This window comes from Xyrauchen texanus, chromosome 2, assembly GCF_025860055.1.
Source record: "Xyrauchen texanus isolate HMW12.3.18 chromosome 2, RBS_HiC_50CHRs, whole genome shotgun sequence".
Lineage (NCBI taxonomy): Eukaryota > Metazoa > Chordata > Actinopteri > Cypriniformes > Catostomidae > Xyrauchen > Xyrauchen texanus.
Window position 1 is genome coordinate 10267211 of NC_068277.1, and position 20330 is coordinate 10287540.

Below are 20330 nucleotides of genomic sequence, written 5' to 3' on the forward strand. Positions count from 1 at the left end.
ACCTGTGGCAATAGCGAGACGGGAGGGAAGGCGTAAAGTGGGCAGTTGGGCCAGTCCTGGGCCAGTGCGTCCTCGCTTTTCGAGAAAAATATTGGGCAGTGAGAGTTCTCTTCTGACGCAAAGAGGTCTATCTCTGCTCTGCCGAATATGCGCCATAACTTCTGGACTGTTTGAGCATGCAGGGACCATTCCCCTGGGGGAATATTGTCTCTGGACAGTCTGTCTGGGCCGTCGTTCAGGTGGCCTGGCACGTCGCGTCGCCCTCAGCGAGCGCAGGTGGCACTGGGACCAACTCAGTATGCGTTTCGTCAGATGGAAGAGGTTCCTGGATCTGACACCGCCCTGACGGTTTAGGTAGGATACCACAGATCTGTTGTCCGAACGGACCAGGACGTGGTGACCCTGAATGACCGAGAGAAAGCGCACAAGCACGTACTCGACCGCTATCATTTCCAGACAATTTATGTGAAGGAGCTTTTCCTGAACTGACCATAGGCCAAAACAAAAAACCGGAGAGCCCTCGCAGACCGCGCCCCAACCCGTGTTGGAGGCGTCTGTCGAGATGACTTTTCGGCGAGATACAGCTCCCATCGTCACTCCCCGCTGATACCATTCGACCACTGTCCAGGGCTGCAGAGCTGAAATACAGGTCTGAGTCACCTTGATCGGCTGGCGGCCTGTGGCCCAAGCCCGGCGAGACGCGCGGGTGTTTAGCCAATGCTGAAGCGGGCGATGCGCAGTAAACCCAGCTGAAGTACTGCTGCGGCTGAGGCCATGTAACCTAGCACTCTCTGAAATTTTTTCAGAGGCGTGAGGCTGTTCATCTGAAAGGACGCTGCTAGTCGCTGAACACGGCGCGGCTGTGTAGATAAGCTGAGCCGTCATTGCCACGGAGTCTAGTTCTATTCCAAGGAAGGAAATTGCCTGACTGGGCTGTAGTGAGCTCTTGGTCCAATTGACTGCAAGACCCAAACTGTTCAGATGGCTGAGGAGAACTGTTCTGTGAGACAGAAGCTCCGTATGTGACTGTGCCATAATCAGCCAGTCGTCCAAATAGTTCAGAATTCGCAAGCCCTGACTCCGCGAGGGGTGCGAGCGCCGCATCCATGCACTTCGTGAAAGTACGGGTGCTAAAGACAGGCCGAACGGAAGGACGGTGTATTGATAAACATGGCCGCCGGCTGAATCTCAAGAATGGCCTGTGACGGGATTTATCTGAATCTGAAAATAGGCATCTTTCAGATCGAGAGAGATAAACCAGTCCCCCTGGCGCGTATGCGCGAGGAGTTTCCTGATTGTAAGCATTTTGAACTGTCTTTTTGCAAGCACCTTGTTCAAAACCCTGAGATCTAATATTGGTCTGAGGCCGCCGTCTTTCTTGGGAACAAGAAAATAACGGCTGTAAAACCCCGACTCGCTCAGCGAAGGCGGCATTTTCTCTATGGCCCTTTTGCACAGAAGGTTTGCTATTTCTGAACGAAGCATGCAGGCTGCTTCCGTGTTCACAATAGTTTTTGAAGCGGGGAGGGCGGCGATCGAACTGTAGCAAATAGCCCTGTTTTATTGTGCTTAACACCCATTTGGATATCCTGGGATAGCTTCCCACGCTTTGAAGCGTAACGCTAGAGGGTGAATGGCCAAATCGCCCTGATTGCCGCACACAGCACGCTGAACAGAATGTGTGAGCGCGCTTACTGTGCTTATGCATGACTGCTCGCAGACAGCAGGGACAGGCTGTTCTGTGAGTGACTTCCCGATTGAGGTGAATGGGGAAAGAGTCACATCTGTTAAGTGATGCGCGAGCATAGTCACGGGCACGGGACTTACATACAGAGAAGTGTTTGCTGGCCGTGTGACAGAGCGGGCAGAGAATGGGCGCGCGCACGTATTCATGAGCGCGTTTATTGACTCTAACACTCGAGCGGGCTGTGTCTGCTTTATGTGAGTGGGCTATGATCGGGACACAGGAAGTGTAATGCTTATGTGTAGAGGTGAACACTGGATTGTGGGCACATTTTCTACACAAGGCTGGTCGTGTGACAGAGCGGCCAGAGAATGGGCACGCGCATGTATTCGTGAGCGCGTTTATTGACTCTAACACTCGAGCGGGCTGTGTCTGCTTTATGTGAGTGGGCTCTGATAGGAACACGGGAAGTGTAATGCTTGTGTGTAGGGGTGAACACTGGATTGTGGGCACATTTTCTACACATAAGGCATGTTTGCTCTTTACAAGATTTCTTTGGGTCGCCGTGAAAACGGCGTTTGAGTGCAGGCAAGCGGGCAGTATCACCGGCTTGTTGGCTGCTGAATCCACCACTGCAGTAGCCTGAGAGAAGGGGACTGACAGAGGGCGAAGCTTTGACGGCTGTCCGGCTGCGGCGGGACTGAGCCGTCGTTTTCTCAACAAAGCTAGGAGGACTTCGGTTGCTCAGGTTTCAACGCAATCTTAGGCCGAGGCCCGCGGGGCGGCAGTCTGCGGCGGCTGTCTGAGCGCGACCTAGGGCAGCCGCCCTGTCGATGCTGAAAAGTCTGGCTTTGCTGAGCTGGGCGCTGTGAAGAGGCTCGTGCAGGAGGCTGGTCACGTGGGCGGCCTGCAAAGGAGCTAGCGCGACGAGGCAGGAAGAGATTCATGGCTTGGGTGGCTTTCTGGACTTCCGTGAAACGGTCAACAATGCCACTCACCGCGGAACCGAAGAGACCGGACGGAGAGAGCGGCGCGTTGTCCGTCGCGCTCCTTAGATCTGAAACAGCCTCTGGGTGCCCGCCTTTCCTGCGAGGCAGTCGCTTCGGTTTTGCATGCTTCGAGTCGAGCCCGCAGGGTCGACATCGGAAGCTCCTCGCAGAGGTCGCATCCGCCGTCAGCGAGGGCGAGCTCTGCATGTTCCCGTCCCAGGCAGAGAGCGCAGATGAGGTTGCGGTCTCCGGTGCTGAGAGGAGCGCGGCATGAGCCGCAGGAAGTGCGAGGCATCTTTAAAAAGACGCTCGATACTCTTTTTGTGAAGTTCGCTGAGGAACTTAGCTTGCTGTAAAAAAGGATACGTCGCCGGATGGTGTAGCTCGCAGGATGGCTGAAGGTGGCGAAGACGGCCGGCTTCTTCGAGCGCTGTCCAAGCTTGCTAGATGCCCCTCGAACGGCAACGCGGCTTCCAGTTCAGAGATGCGAAGAGCTTCGCTGAAGAGATGAAAATCAGGGTTCCAGCCTACGAACTACGCTTATATGCACTCTAGCCACGCCCATTTTGGCGGGCTTTGATGCAGTAAGCGCGCGGACGCCTCTCATTGGACGCGAGCTCGCCCAAGTTCGTCTATAGGCTGCAGCAGTTGCCGCAGAGCAACCAATGAGCTCGCTAGCTAGCCCGCTCAAGGTCTGCAGTTGCTGCACTGCGTTGACAAATGAAGTCAACGCAGAAATTAAGGATAATTTTTTGGCTACAATATCTCAGAAAAGATTAATCTTTCCCGTAGCGTAAGCTAGCTTACGCAATACGAGAGAACCTCTCGTAAGAGAACAGTGACCTTAAGAAACTTAAAACAGAGAGCCTCGTTCACTAATAATTGCGGGGATTTTGCGTACTAATACAAATAGGAAAGAAATTCATAAAATATATCCTCCTGATTCACAACAGGTGCGTACGCATGCATCCCGCTGATCCACTAACCGATTGTTCGGGGGTGCTGGTCGCATTGTTAAAACTGCATGACAAGTGCTTAAGCCGTATGTGTGTTGTTTTTGGCACCATTCTAAGTAAATTGTGTGTGAGAGTGTTGCGTGTGAAAATCCCTGGAGATCAACCGTTACAGAAATACTCAAACCAGCCCATCTGGCACCAACATTCATGCCACTCTCGAAATTACAGAGATACATTTTTTTTCTTCATTCTGATGGTTGATGTGAACATCAACTGAAGCTCCTGACCTGCATCTGCATGAATTTATAAATTGCACTGCTGCCACACAGTTGGCTGATTAGATTAAGTCGCATGAATAAGTAGGTATACAGGTGTACCTAATAAAGTGCTCAGTGAGTGTGTGTATATATTTTCAGTATATATATTAATTTTGTGTTTATTCAGTGTTTATAAGGGCACTGGGAGTGTGAGATTTTTTTTTTGCGTACGTGTGCTTTCAGTTCAATTTAGAATACATTTTAGTACAAACTTATTGATAAATTATATTTTCTTCATGAAAAAGTTCAAGCAGATTTCACGCACAGGGGGTTTCAGTTAAAAAAAAAAAAAAAAATTATAGTTTTTAAAAAAGCACAATGAAATAGTAATAATGAAAATAAAATTAAAAAAAAAAATATATATATATATATATAGTTTTTTACTCTGAAAGTTTCCGCGGGTCCCTGGACCTCAATTAAATAAAAATAAAAAACATTAAGAGCGATGGTATCAGATGGTAACACCATGGATCTTTTATATGTACTGTCATAATGAATGATTACCATGTTTCTATACCATTGTGGTATTTGAAAGAAACCATGTAACTACATGGTACATATCCCAAATATTTCCCTTTTAGTACTACTTGTTAGTCTAGTGCACAATATTCTACTGTAGAGTTGACAGTACAGAATAATGAAGTTACAATGACATTCAAAATGTACAATATATTCTGAATTCATCACACACCTCTGTCCAAACTTCTCAGTTTCAGTGAAGTATATTTGCTGTTTTGACATGCCACCTAAATATGCTGATTCAGTGACATTTCACATTGTATATACTTCCAAATATGTTACATTTATGATTTATTTACAGTACAAACAGCTCAGACATGCTGGAAACAAAGCATTGTTTAGCATGCCTTAACCCAAGGCAGCTTGCACTTGTACAAACACCTGCCTTTTCATAAACAATGGATTTGTCCGAGAGCCAGTGAAAGAATGGAAGAATAATCTTATTGAACTTGCTAGATAAGCAACAAGTTTTGCTTCTCTAATCTACCCTTGACTCTGAAGTGCTTTGGTGCAAACGTAAGCACTCAGTATCGTCGCTTGTTTGTTTTAAGCACTTCAATCCGTCAGAGTGTCCTTGTAATGAGCCACGTGAAATGCATCAAACTTACATTTGCAAGTGTTATTTCACCCTCCATCGTGTTTTTGTTTGTGTCGGCCAATGTCTCCGTGGCAACGTCTTAGTACATCCCTCCTAAAGCACCCCACATGGCTCAGATTAAGGTGCTGGAAAGAATCACTTCTCTTGCATTAACTGAGCATCTTGTCCTGCCAAACAGTCCTTATTTACCAGTTTAGTCATGACTTAATAAAGTTGGGAATCTGTTTAAAATAAACATGCCCACCTAAATTGATGTATCTGGTGATGCAGATAGCAGACGTCTTATTTAGTTTTTTTTTTTTTTCTGGAAGTTGTTTAGTAAGTTTCTCTGCATCATTTGAATCACTTATGGCTCGTGGGCTTGAAATGGGTTTCAGCAGATGTGTGAACACAATTTGTGACTCAACAGTTGATAATGGTGATCACTGACCCTCTGTTTCTGACAGGCTGCCTTCCTAGGCCAACGGGGCCTAATAGAAAATGACTTCTTGATCAAGGTGTTGGATGGCATGGCCTTTGCGGGATTTGTTTCAGAACGGGGACCTCCTTACAGGGCCTGCGATCTGTTTGATGAGGTTCGGTACTTCTTTATCATAGTTCATTAAGTAAAAGGGGCCTAAAATGCATCAGTACATTTGATTTACAGAATTGAATAATCAATAAAAAATGTAATAATCGACACCTCTTCCAAAACGTAGTAAACTACTGAATTTGTAGGTGACTCCAATACAATAATACATTGGGACATGCTCAGTAAAAAAACTAATTTAATCAAAAGTTGTATATGTTAATATAAGTTAATGCACTATGAACTAACATGAACTAACATTGAACAATTGTATTTTTATCACCTAACAATAGCAAAGATTAATAAATGCTGTTAAAAATATGTTGTTCATTGTTAGTTCACGTTGTTTAATATGGCAAGCCGAATTGACTTTTAATCATTCGCAGGTTATGACTTGATGATATCAACTCAAAAAATTAAATTTCACTAGAAGAATTTCACAATGATCTCTCATTCAATCCCATTCAAAATACCAAATGCATAAATGTAAAATGTCATTACAGATTTCAAAAAGTATGTTGGAATTCTATTTTCACATATCAGCAATGCACTTACTAGTAAAAAACAAAACAAAAATGTATATATACATTTATTTTAATTTTTTTTATATATATTTTTTTAATCAATATTTATATGGTTACTAGTGCAAATATCCATTCCTATATTAATAGTTGCATTACAACTGGTGATAATGTACATTTTTGATATCTGTAAATGTGTTTCAGCATGTTAGATTCAGTATTTCAGATATCTGGAAATTGATTTTGGAGTTCAATAAATTGGAAAGTTATTAAACATATCTAAAAAGGGTTTCTTACTAGTTACAATCACATCACAGATATCAGAAATTAACATTGCCACTAGTGGCAACCAAATTACTGATATCAAACATGTGCATTTTTACTAGTTGCAATTACATTTTTGATATCAGTAAAGGATATTTTAACCAGTAACAATTTAATAATTGATATAGAAAATTATAATTTATACTACTAAGAAGTGCATTGCTGATATGTGAAATTGATTGAATTAATTGTAACATTCTACTGGTGAAAATGCAGTTACAGATATCAAGAATTACAATAGAGAATTATTATTTTTTTGACTACAGGAATGTGTATTTCTGCGAGTGATGATGACTTTTTACACCAAGAATTGATGTTTTTACCAGTGCAAGTTTAATTACCGATATCAAGAATTAGCATTTTAACTTGTGAAAATGTAATCATTGATATCAACAGTTCATATCCTGCAAATGATTAAAAGTCAATTTGGCTTGCCATAATTTCCCCTAGTTGCAATTGTATTATTGATATCAAGAATGAACATTTTTACTAGGTAGGAATCCATTGCTGAAATGTGAAATTTAAACAAGAAATGAATTGTAGATATCTGTAATTGTGTTTTAAATAGAAGTGAATGACATATAATTGTGAAATTTTACTACTATTTCAGATATCAAGAATTACAGTTTTTACTAGTGGAAATACTATTTTTTATGTATTTTTGCGAGTGATGACTTTTTACCAGTGCAAATGTAATTACTGATATGAAGAATTGCCATGTTCACTAGTAGTAATTATATTTCTAATACCAAGAATTATTATTATAACTAGCGAAAATGTAATTGTTGATATCAAAAAATTATTAAATGTTGATGTTGATATCAACATCTATAAGTCAAAAGGGCTTGCCAAAACTGCATTTACTAATGTTAATGAATGGAAACTTCAAATATTTTTGATAAATTAATACAAAATAGTTCAGTTTTATCAACAACTGAACTGTTTTACCCAAAGTGTATGTGTGCTATGTATTTTTTATGCTTCTTTAGCAAATTTCTAATGTCCAACGCTAAGTTGAGTTTTCCATGTGTCAAAATGGATACAGACACTTCCGGATGTTTCCAAATCAGTCATTTGTCATGTTCCATTTCAGTGCAAATGCTGCCTTAGAAGGAAGTTGCCTAAGTAGGCAGTAGACTGCAATGAAGGAGCCTAAATTGTTTATTTGTAAAAATCCTTAAAACCTTGATAGGACAGGTTAGATTGTCCCCCCAGTTACATTTAAGTCTTTAGCATATTTTTGAAAACTGTTATGAATTGTACCAAAATAAGCTATTTAAGCAGTCATAATTGGATTGAAATTCGTGAACAATTTTCAGGTTTAATGATGCATCACATTATTTAGTAAACATTAATTATCGTAAATGAATAGAAACGTTGTAAGGCCAAAATATTTATGCTCCCACTAAGACTTAGTTACTCAAGTCATTCCACAGAAGGAAGATAATACATGACTCAGTTTAGCTGATTGAATTTCCAGCTATTGTGCTGGGTTACGTTAAATCAATCACAGAAGATGGAAAAACAGATTTCTTGAGCACATTTTAACCACCGGTTCATTTGTTTCTGAATGAAACTGCTCTGTTTGTCTTCTGTAGCTGGTGGCCTTAGATGTGGAGTGCTTCAAGGAGGAAGAGGAGAACCTGGCTAAGTTTCAGAAGTGTTTGAGGGAGCTGTCCGAGCAACTTTACAAAAACGTGAGCATTTGACACAATCTCTTCGCCAGTTCCTTCAAGCGTTTGGACTTCAAAGGCTGACGTGATCCTTCTGGTTACCCTTCCATTTTTTCTTTATTTGAAGTCATCATGTGCTCTTCTGTTTTTGCCAAATGTTCTCAGCTGACATATTTGGAGCTGACATTTTAGTAAGAACTAAGGCTTCTTTAAAGGCTTTGCATGTGCAGTAATGTGTAGTGACTTTTAAAATAGAAATGCCCTTGATGAGTGATGATAAAAAAAAAAAAAAACATTATCATGGGAAAACTGTCAGATGCTGCTGCAGAAAACTCTAAACCCTAATTTGGTGTGTTGCTTTATCAGTCATTCTTGCACTCTCCAGGAAAACCCAAACCCCCACATGGCCTTCCAGAAAGTGCCTCGACCAACCGAGGGTTCACACCTGCGGGTGCACGTGGTGCCCTTCCCCTTGTTGGAGGAGGAGAAGGTGGAGGATTTGATACTGGAGGGCCAGGCCAAGCAGCACGCTGCCCCCATCATCACCCGTCCAGAGAGGAAGTGTGTGGTGCCTGCCGGACCCCCTGTTGGTTAGTGCAGCTTAGCAGGAAATACTCATGACTGTGAACACCTAAAGAGTTGCAACAAAATCATAAAATGGATCTGAGAATGGATTTTTGTATATTAGTTATGGTAATATATAAATAATTGTAATGTATTACCTGTATATGGTTTTAAGAAAAGGAAAGTTATGTTTTATATGTTATGTGGTGAATGAACCTCGTTCGAAGCCATTGTAAAATACTAATTGCCGATAATTACACCGATTGGGATTCAACATCAATTGTATGCTATATTAATGTGCCTAGACTACACATCTTATCTAAACTGTTATCTAAAATCACCTACAGTTAGGCTAATGAACCGTATTAATTGGCGAAAAGAAGTGACCCTTTGCTAAGCTACGCCTCTCTTAATTACCATTGCTCGCTCTGACAAGCTTTGCAGAACATGCCTTGGGCATGAATGGGAGATTGCCATGAACGGCGCAGTTTTTGGGAAAATATGCTCAGAAACTAAATTGATATTATTCTTACGTGGCCTGGAACGAAGGGTGACATTGCAAAGAATGTTTTTCTGAGGTTTTATTTCAAGAAACTTTTAAATTACACAGTAATGTGATTAAAATGTGGAAGGCTGTGTGTCTGAATTGAGGCAAACGATTATCAAAGTCACTTGAAAAGAGAAAAGCCTTATTTGACAGTGATTACATACCTGATTATATAAGTGTAAGTGAACAGAACTGCTCATAACATGTCTACAACACACTGGCTGTGGTGCTGTAAATGCGTTATTTACCAACACCTCTAGTACTGTGACCTTAGAAAATCCTTGTATGGATTAGCGTTAAGTTGTTAGCTTTAAATAAATATTCCAGGTTCTATACAAGTTAAGTTCAATTGACAGCATTTGTGGCATAATATTGATTACCACAAAAATTCATTTTGATTTGCCCCTCCTTTTCTTTAAAGCTACACTAATTAACTTGTTTTTTGGTTAAAAAATAACAAAATGTTATTAATGAGAGAGTGCAACACAAATCCATCTTCCAAACCATGTCTTTACCCAAGTACACTTTGATAAACCTATAATATTTATATTTAGAGCGGTCGGGATGGATTTCGGGGTGGGAAATTGCATACACACACCATTCGCAAGTGCGTGTTCACGTCATGTCCAGACACGGCTACGTGCGTGTGTGCATGCGTGGTGAAATACAATAATTGTATAGAGGAGCAGAGCCGAAGCACAACCAAAACAATGTTCTTCCACAAACGCATGCGGTTTTATTTTTTTAACCACTAGAGGGCCAAAAGTTACATGGAGTACTGTAGCTTTAAAAGAAAGCAAAAATCAGTTGCTTTCAAGTGAGGCACTTGTTATAGAAGTGAATGGAGGCCAATCTGTAAACGTTAAAATACAGTTTCAAAAGTACAGCCACAAGACGTAAACAATATGCATGTTAACATGATTTTAGTGTGATAGAAATGTGAAGTAACCATTTCTGTGTAAAATTGTATATGTGTAAAATGTAATGTCAACAAACCCTAAAACGAATGCAAAAATTATTTTCACAGCTCAAATATTTCACAAGTTTTAAAATAATAATAAGATTTTTAATAAAATTAAAAGATTCACATTTCTGCCTTTTTAAACCCTCCGAAAATTGGCCCCATTCACTTCCATTTTAAGTGCCTCACTTTAACCGCATTTTTTGCTTTTTGTAATAGAAAAGTTATCAACATTATGCTACAAATGCTGTCGAATGAGCTTAACTTGTATTGAATGTGGAATGTGGAAGATATGTTTAAAGGTTGTAATGAGTTGTACAAATGCATTGTACATCCTCTCTAGGTACCTTGTCATTATTATAAATAGATCATTTCTGTTAAATTCTGCCTAAAACTACCCAAATGTACATAATTTCCATAGACTCATTAGAAAAGAGCAAAAGCTTGTCTGATGAAAATGACAGTGAAAAGAGTTGCTTAGGTAGGATTGATCAGTAACATTTTTAGGGCAAGGCTTAGCGAAGGGTCAGTTGTTTATTAGTAGTGCTTACTTGTGGTGCTTTTACGTTTCTAAGCGATCAGACGATTTTTGCCTATTGGACAATAAAACTAAAATAAATGTAAAAACCCATAAGTCACCTGAGTCACATGAGCCATATCTAAAATTCTGAAAATCAGACTTGACAGTATCATAAAGACTCTTTTGACTTAGGAAAGTGAGCATCCGTCAGCAAGCCCTAGTAACTACTGTACCCAAAAAACAAAATCTTAAAATCTAGTCGTGATTATTATTTGTAATGAACTGTATTATTTGGTGTCATTTATTTTGCTTGAATTTTCCAACTTATGGATTTAAGTTATAGTGATTTGTTTACCACTTGAATTGCTTTTTATTGCTTTTATTGCACAATTATTGCTTTAATTTAGAAGGCCACTTTGTCATGTTTTGATATTGGGTCATCTCTTTTATATAGTATCTATCATGGGCAAGGCCAGCTCGGTTTTTAACAGCGCTCGTAGACTGGAGGTGGTCCGGACATGCATCGGCTTCATCTTCGACAACAAGACTCTGGAGACAGAAAAGGTGATGCAATCATGTCTGTCATTGACAAAGGAGAACTAAGCCCATTTGTATTAACATGCACTTCTGGAAAAAGACAGCATATAAGATGGCAGTCTTAACGCGATAAGCAAAACTCTTCAGCTGCGAGTTGTACAGACGTAGGAGGAAAGGGGTGAACAAACAGTCACACACACTCTCTTTATTTCCCTGCCTTTATCACTAATGCTAATATTATTCTAACATTAACCATTACTGGTGTTTGTCTAAGACATCTTGACATTATTTTAGGCTAAATAGCTTTGTGCAAATTACCTGTGGCAAAGGGAAATTTGCTCAGAGGGAATGCTTGTAAACTTTTTGGAGTATGCTGTCATTTTTTATCCCTCCCTTGTGTGTTTGCATTGGAATGGTAGTCGGCTACCTGCACACATTGACCTTAATGTTTTGGTTATACAATGCACACTAGCATCCCTTTATGGTTGTAGAAATGTTGTGATGTAACAGCTTCTGAATGCCAGTAAAGACATCACCTCCACACAACCTCTACACCATCAGCTTGAGTAAACCTGAGCGGTGGGCACTGCCTCCATCTAGATGTTAAATCTCAGCAATAGCAACCATTCTGGAAGTTTAACTATGGGTCAAAGGTCAGCTGGTTGGATTTGGCTGCAAAGATGGTGCCCTTTGCATGCATGTATTCAAGCCAAGCACTTATGCATCCAGATGAAGGCAGCTCAGTGAATGTTAAGCACTTAAAAACATATGATTTAGTAATGCATTAACAGTGGTAAATTGTTGGTTTCTACAGACACTCCCTGCAGCTCTTCGGGCCCTAAAAGGCAAAGCAGCACGCCAGTGCCTGACCGAAGAACTCAGCCTCCACGTGCAACAGAACCGCGCCATTCTGGACCACCATCAGTTTGATCACATCGTTCGCATGATGAACTGTGCTCTTCAGGTGGGCATTGATATTACCAAAATTATCACTTTAGTGGCTAGCGAAAATGCGTTATGTATGTGGTAAATACCAGAGCAGTTTTTGAGTAGTATGGTTGGATGGTGCCATGAGGAGGTCCAGTTCACAACGCTAGCAAACATTGGCTTTTACTTACCGGGACTTAACGGCAGCCGTATGCCGCTGCTGTATCTACAGTGCTACTTCAAATAAATTGGATTACACCCAGGTTGTGAGTTTGCACTCTGAATTGAATGTGATGGGTATAATAAAATAATAAAAAATGATTATTGCGTTATCTTCGCTGGCTGCATCCAGCGAAGAGTTGTATCATTTAATAAATCGATCAAAAAGACTCACAAGGTAATGGTTTAAATGAACAATCTTGCTGAATCCATCAGAGTGACGTGTAGTTAAAGATATTTATCCACAAAAGGTTTTGTGGTCACATGGTATTTACATTTTTAAATCCTTTAGAATGTGTTACACAAAATTGTATTGTTTTGTTTTGAATGTAGTTAGGATCCAATCCTGTTAGAAATATTTCAGTGTAACATGAAACAATACGAAAAGTTAAATTAAGCGTCTCAAGCACAGAATAGAGTGAGTTTTAGAGCTGGTTATTGGGAAATAAGAATGTTAGTTATGCATGTTATGCAGATGTGTCCTAAATTGTGTCCTAAATGACCATTTAGGGAGAACCAGCAGCTCTTTGTTCTTCCTTTAAAATATTGCCGACTGGACCTCCTGATAAGAACCATGACGTAAAGAAGGTTATTAATTTAAAACACAGCCTGTAGTTTTCTTGAAAGGGAACAGAGCAGATGGGTACTCATCATCCACTTCTAAACAAACATGACTGACAAAACATGACTGACAAATTGACCATGTAGAGTCAATGTAACAAATAAGATCCAATTTGCACACAGCCAGATAGACTTGTTGATCCTGATTTTTGTCTGTTTGTTTTATTATACTAAAGGCAATAAAACAAATAAAATCAGAAATTCTGATTTATTTTCATAATTAGAAGAGCTTATTGACCTTTCAGTCTCTCCAATCTTATGTAAAAGTAGCATTTGAAGTTGTTTGGACTTTGCTTAACTTTTTTGTGTCATAGCATCCCATGACTTATTTTCTGTTGGTCCATCACATTCCTTTATGAAATGTCACATTGCCATAATCACACAGTAAAGCAGGTTCCCACTGGTAATTCCTCTTGTTTTATTACATTGTGTCTGTATGGTTAGGGGGATTTTAATGATGCTGTGCAGTTTAAACAGTTAGCTAGTTTTATGGAGTCATTGGGCATTCCTAACATGCTTTCGTCAAAATAATACATACCGGCTAGGGCCAGGAGTCTCAACATCTGCATTTGAGCAGAGGTGGGTCAGTGGGATAGAATAAAATAGCTAAATGTTTTGAAAACATAATGTCAAGAAATGCATCAATAAAATGGAGCAATGGAAAATGCATGCCGATGAAATGATTTGTAGAATTGCATCATCTAAAACCGGAGCTGTAAGTATTTCTGTAATTTTTTTTGTTTTTCATTGAGACAAGAGATCCATGTGTGCTTTAGATTTACAAGAAATGGACATCAAAAGATGAAATGCATGTACTATCAGCCGTCAGAGTCTGTTAATCAAGACGAGACGCAGAATCAGTAAGGCATGCCAGGCCAAAGTATGAATGATTTCATGCAGACTTACAGAGAGACTGCTCAAGGACAAAGGTTGTTTTGCATCAAAGTGTAGGCAACAACATGACATGGAACAGGGATGAAGATGACAAGCTATAAGTGGGCAGAAGCTCCCTGCTTCCCCAGGACATCATCTGGAGTTGAGAGAATGTAGTCTGTTGTCAATAGCAATATAGTCTTGATAGCAGCACAAAAGGAAAAACTTCAAGATTATGCCTGTTGTATCAGCCACAGATGACACGCCCATGGACTAGAGGTCTATACGGGCCTTAAAATGAAACCTGGCCGTGCCCGGAACTTTGCGGCCCAACCTACCTGGCCCAAACAATACCATCAGATTTTAGGCTGAACTCAACCCGAACCCAAAATCGCTCAGTCTTTAAGAATCTTTAGTCTTTAGAATTTCTGCTCCTAGCAAGTACTGTGGCAATAGGCTGTATTTTATGTTAGTATCTCAGCCAACACTCGTAATATTATCGAAACAGAGTGCAGGTGTCTCGACATGCATATTTTTAAGTTCTTTCTAACTTGACACGGTGTCTAAAAATTAGCTGGTCATGAACGAGACGCAAACAGTTAAAGACATTTGACCAGCGTGTGTTTACATATGAAAACAATTGGAAAACAGAACAGACGTGTGTAAAAACATGTTCAATGTGGACGCCCCCTAAAGACAGACAGAGACATTCGTCCAGTATATGTATATATAGGAAAACAATTGGAAAACAGAACAGACGTGTGCAAAAACATGTTCGATGTGAATGGCCCCTAAAGACAGACAAAGACATTCATCCAGTATGTGTATATATAGGAAAACAATTGGAAAACAGAACAGACGTGTGCAAAAACATGTTCGATGTGAACGGCCCCTAAAGACAGACAAAGACATTCGTCCAGTATGTGCATATATAGGAAAACAATTGGAAATCAGAACAGACGTGTGCAAAAACATGTTCGATGTGAACGGTCCCTAAAGACAGACAAAGACATTCGTCCAGTATGTGTATATATAGGAAAACAATTGGAAAACAGAACAGACGTGTGCAAAAACATGTTCGATGTGAACGGCCCCTAAAGACAGACAAAGACATTCATCCAGTATGTGCATATATAGGAAAACAATTGGAAAACAGAACAGGCGTGTGCGTAACAAGTTTGGTAGGCCTGCTTATTTTTTCAGTAATTACAAACCCGAAGTCAGACTACTTGTCGGTGAGTGGTGGTGGTGTAGTGGTCTAAAGCACATAACTGGCAATCGAGTAATCATAAGGTTGCTGGTTTGATCCCCACAGCCACCACCATTGTGTCCTTGAGCAAGGCACTTAACTCCAGGTTGCTCCGGGGGGATTGTCCCTGTAATAAGGGAACTCTGTGTCGCTTTGGATAAAAGCGTCTGCCAAATGCATAAATGTAAATGAAGTCCTACATGGAAAAACTGCCCCGAAACCCAACAGTTGCATACTGGACGAGAAGAACCATAGTACATCGCGGGTAGGACAAGACATAGGTTTCGCACATATGATGCGTCAGTGCAGTGTAGTGCAGTTGGCAGTCCAAAGCTGATTATCGTATCAACGTACGGACAAAAGCTAAGAATGTATTTGTACTTCTGCGAGAATTAATAAAGTGGCTTCGATGAGTTTGCAGGTTGGTGTATGAAAATGGTGCAACTTGTCAAACTGAAAGATTAGAAATAGCTATAACATGTATCTCTATATGTTGCCTTGAGTAGGTTTTAGTCAAGCTACTTCAAACTACAAAAAAGCAAACTACAATATTTTAATACTTGTTACTGAAGATACGTTGTGTAGGTTATTTGAACGATACATGTACACAATGTATCTTCTAGCAATGGCTAAAGTAAATAATCTGTCACTTGATACAAATTTGTGTTGAATTTAATGGAAAGGTATGTGAGTAGAACAACAGAATTTTGATCTAAATCACATCGCTGACCTTGATCCTCACAATGTGTGTTACGCCACTTAGACAGCATTCAGTACAGTTGGACTTTTTATTCCAGGAATGTTTTCTTAGATGGATGTTGTGAAACTCACGGTGTCAGACTGACATGGTTGCTAACATACCTGTCAAAAACATAGAATTCTATTTTTCTCTTCCACAACAGATGTGCTTGAAAGATCTGCTGGGGTACCATTTCAGATGTTCTGTAAGATCTGCAGAACTTTTCCTTATGTTTCACTGACGGTTTGGTATTGCCAGTGGAAAGATGAAGTCTACCTGGAGCGCTTGGTATTAGTGGATTGTTTGTGGAGCTGCATAAATTTTGATGTTCCTGACAAGTATGCATTGTTTTTGGGGAACAGAACTCGTATTACAGAACTAACATTGTGAGTTTATAGCTTAAATAACTGCTCAGGTAATGATAACCTGGCTGACAAAATCACAGAAAACATCCCAAGAATTTTTAAAAACATTTTCCATTGCGTTTCTTGGTAATATAGCACTTGTTTTTGCTCTGCTCTATTTTACTCATTTACTCATTACTGGTCATGACTTGGGCGCTTGTATGGCACCAAGTTCAATGGATTAGTTTCAGATGAGCTGTATGACAAATGAAAATAGCAAATGGCTCGGCCACACTAATTGCTTTCATGCTACATGGTCATTGCTCTCAACGATTTCAGGTAAGAGCTTAAAAATGCAGTGAGATATGAAAGTTGGCAAAGACGCCAGAAAGTTTTCCAGTTTGGCTGGATATTTCTGACATAGATCTTTTCTTTGTCTTTGGCCTAAACTGCGAAATTGTGTCACACTCATGTTCTAATGCTTCATAATGCCTGAAAAATACATTTTGATATTAATTCTTCTACATAACCTCAAGGTAAGGTCAAGAGGTAATTTATTGTGTCTTAAGTGATTACTAAATTGCTAAAAGGCTCTACCTTTAGTTCAAAGCCCAAAATATAAAGTGAATGGGAGGCAGTAGATACAGTAGCTGATGGTCTTGTACTTTGAACTAGCGTTAATCTGTTCTGCTGTCTCCAAAATTGATTCATAGCACTCTTCGCATTTCACGCTTTATAATTTAGTTGGAACTATCGAAAGAGTGCTGTCTCTTGGTCTGTCCAAAGACTTGGAATACCACAATCTGGACTTTTTATTTCTTATTTTTCAGTTGTTGCTTTCAAGCTAGAACACTCCAATTATGAACAATGGGGGCACAAAGTTGGAAAGTAGGAAAGAGGAAAAAAGAAGGGGAAAAAGGACTAATTGCCTTTACACTACTATGTATTTAAAATATGCAATATGTGATACATATCACAAGGCACTGAAATCATATGTAGTGTCCTTTCAGTTGTCTATGTATTTGATGTCTTTGTTTATATCTTTGTATCTATTTGTCTATGTTTCTATTGAGTTGTTTATTGTATTCATTTATAAAATAAAAAAGGAACACATCATGATATGTAAATCCTATCATCACTAATGATGCTGTAACAGGTCGTTTGTGGCACATTTTAACTCAAAACTGAAGCAATTTAATGTTGCTGCAAGTATTTGTGATGGTAGTGTGCATTAAATGCTCATTGCCCAAGTAAAGCCATAGTCACACTACTCTTCACACTCCATTCACTACCATTTAAACGCATTTGAAGGCGGAAGACTGGAAACGTAAGCTCATGCGAAGATATTCAATACTCCGCTGTGTACCAATGTTCTAGTTTGGGTAAGTTTGACCTTTAAATCTACGCTCACTGAGAACTTATTAGGAACACTATGGTCCTAAAAAAGTGCCCTATGCAATCTTCTGCTGTTGAAGTCCATTTTCCCCATTCTGATGGTTGATGTGAACATGAACTGAAGCTCCTGACCCATATCTGCATTATTTTATGCATTGCACTGCTGCCACAGGATTTGCTGATTAGATAATTGCACGAATAAGTGTTCCTACTAAAGTGCTCAGTGAGACTATATGATGTGAATATGTGTGACTGATCACACACTGACCTCTTACGCTTATATGGTCCACTTATTTAGAGCATTTTTTTACCTTAGAGGTTACCAAAGCGCTTTATGCTGTGTCCCATTCACACATACATTCACGCTCACACTCATACACCAATGGCGGCAGAGCAGCCATGCAAGGCACTAGCCTGCCATTGGGAGCAACTTGGGGTTCAGTGTCTTGCCCAAGGACACTTCAGCATGTGGAGTCATGTGGACCGGGAATCGAACTGCCAACCCTACTATTAGTGGCCGCACTACCACCTGAGCCGCAGCTGCCCCTAAAGAGGCCGCCTCCTAAACACACCTCAAAATCCACAATGGACTACCTCAAGAGGCTCAAGCTGAAGGTTTTGCCATGGCCCTCACAGTCCCCTGACCTAAACATCATTGAAAATCTGTGGATAGACCGGAAATGCAGCCATATAACCCTGCAGCTCTTGCCTGGTTGCCCATTAAAGCTAAGCAGGGTTGGCCAGTACCTGGATGGAAGACCTCCTGGGATTACCAAGGTTGCTGCTGGAAGTGGTATTAGGGAGGCCAGCAGGGGGTGCTCACCCTAAGGTCTGTGTGGGTCGTAATGCCCCAGTATAGTGACGGGGACACTATACTGTAAAAAAAGCACAGTCTTTCGGATGAGACGTTAAACCGAGGTCTACTCACTGTGGTCATTAAAAATCCCTGGACACTTCTTGTAAAGAGTAGGGGTGTAACCTGGCCAAATTCCCCCATTGGCCCCTATCTATCATGGCCTCCTAATAATCTCCATCCCTTAATTGGCTATATCACTCTACTCTCTCCTCTCCACCAATAGCTGGTGTGTGGTGGGCGTTCTGGGGCACTATGGCTGCCGTTACATCATCCAGGTGGATGGTGCACACTGGTGGTTGTTGAGGTGATTCCCCCTATACAATGTCAAGTGCTTTGAGTGCCTAGAAAAGCACTATATAAATGTAAGGAATTATTATTATTATTAAAAGACCAGTGCATGCAAGACGGCCCAAGCATCTCACAGAACTAGAAACCTTTTGCAAGGAAGAATGGGTGAAAATCCCCTAAACAAGAATTGAAAGACATTTAGCTGGCAACAAAAAGCTTTTATTAGCTGGGATACTTGCCTGGGGGTGTTATTAAGTACTGATCATGCAGGAACCCTTTAAGTGTGACATCATATCCTGTCCCTTGTTGTGTCTGAAATAGTTTTGCATGCTCAAAGCCTAGTGTGACTTTGGAATTGTAACATTTCTGCCTTACACCATGCACACCGATGCTAGCCCATGCTTATGACATCCATTCACTTCCCGGAATCATCACGTCGCTTTTGTTTAAATGTAAACTGCATTTTTTTTTTTTTTGCCCAAGTGTTTGGTATAATATGTACACAATTTTAATTGCAGTCCAAACATGAACATGACCTCAGGCATCTGGACTCCTGCTCCATCTGTTTGAGGTTGGCAGGTTTGCGTAGCATGCGACAGATGTGTTCATTCGCCCACTTCACGCGAAGAAGTTGAAGAGAGGTCCGTGGCACCAACCCCCACCTTCGCAAAGCTCGCAATCCCAGTGGAGCTATCCCAATTTTACACAATTTCTGGGAATATCAGTGAGCTGTTAACAAACATATTTGTTGTGCATTCTTTGGGTGTTCGCTGTTGAAAAATGGCTGTTAACAAAAAGGACACCTCCTTGATTGATTTTGGCCCAAGAATTTTGCCAGAATTAATGCTCTTGAACTGTAGTTATCTCCCCTGGCAATAAAAGAAGGACCTTATCATTGTTAAAACAAACTCGTAACAAGGTCATTAATGAGCTTAATAGGCGTATTTACAGAGTCTTGTTTTGCTCTGGTCTGTGCTCCGTCCAGCTGTGGCCAATTCTGGAGCTTAATGTTGTGCAAGCCCAGCAGAGGTCTGGCATGCTATGAAGTAGAGATGCACTATGGCATCCCAGTCATTTCCTGTGCAGCAGGGTTATGGGCCAGCTCCAGGCTGCTTTATCTGCAGAGGGGCCCTTGCAAATACTCACCCTGCCTGTCAGTCAGACATTTGTTTTTTGCATTGCTAGGGGTGCAGGGAAGTGCATCAGAGCTCTACATACACATTATATCAGCTGGCGGGAGAAAAGTGTGCACTAGTGTTTCACTGAAGTGAGGTACTTTGAGATGTTATGTAATAATTTATAGACAACATGAAATCAAGATTGACCCTGTTCTTAATTGATGTTATCAATAGGGTTGCCAACATTGTACGAGCCAGATAAGGGACATTCTAGCTCTAAATACAGGATTTCTTTTTTAGCAGGGCTCCAACATGAGGCACTGCGCAACTGTTAAAGAGGTCCACCTAGAGCTTGTTTTTAGAGGAAAACTAATGAAAAACAGCATGGACGGACCCAAAAATGCATTCGGTGTGAACAGCCCC

The 20330-nt window shown here is 40.6% G+C and overlaps 1 protein-coding gene across 3 annotated transcripts in view; it reads left to right on the top strand.

Moving 5' to 3' along the window:
• The window catches only part of LOC127660117 (myotubularin-related protein 13-like), a 179503-nt gene that overhangs the window by 82094 nt on the left and 77079 nt on the right, over window positions 1-20330 (top strand). For all 3 annotated transcript variants that reach the window (XM_052150205.1, XM_052150222.1, XM_052150213.1), the window contains exons 12-16: window positions 5510-5638; window positions 8075-8173; window positions 8535-8739; window positions 11196-11305; window positions 12093-12242. In XM_052150205.1, coding sequence (XP_052006165.1) covers window positions 5510-5638; window positions 8075-8173; window positions 8535-8739; window positions 11196-11305; window positions 12093-12242 — 693 coding nt within the window. The remainder of the gene's footprint in view (window positions 1-5509; window positions 5639-8074; window positions 8174-8534; window positions 8740-11195; window positions 11306-12092; window positions 12243-20330) is intronic.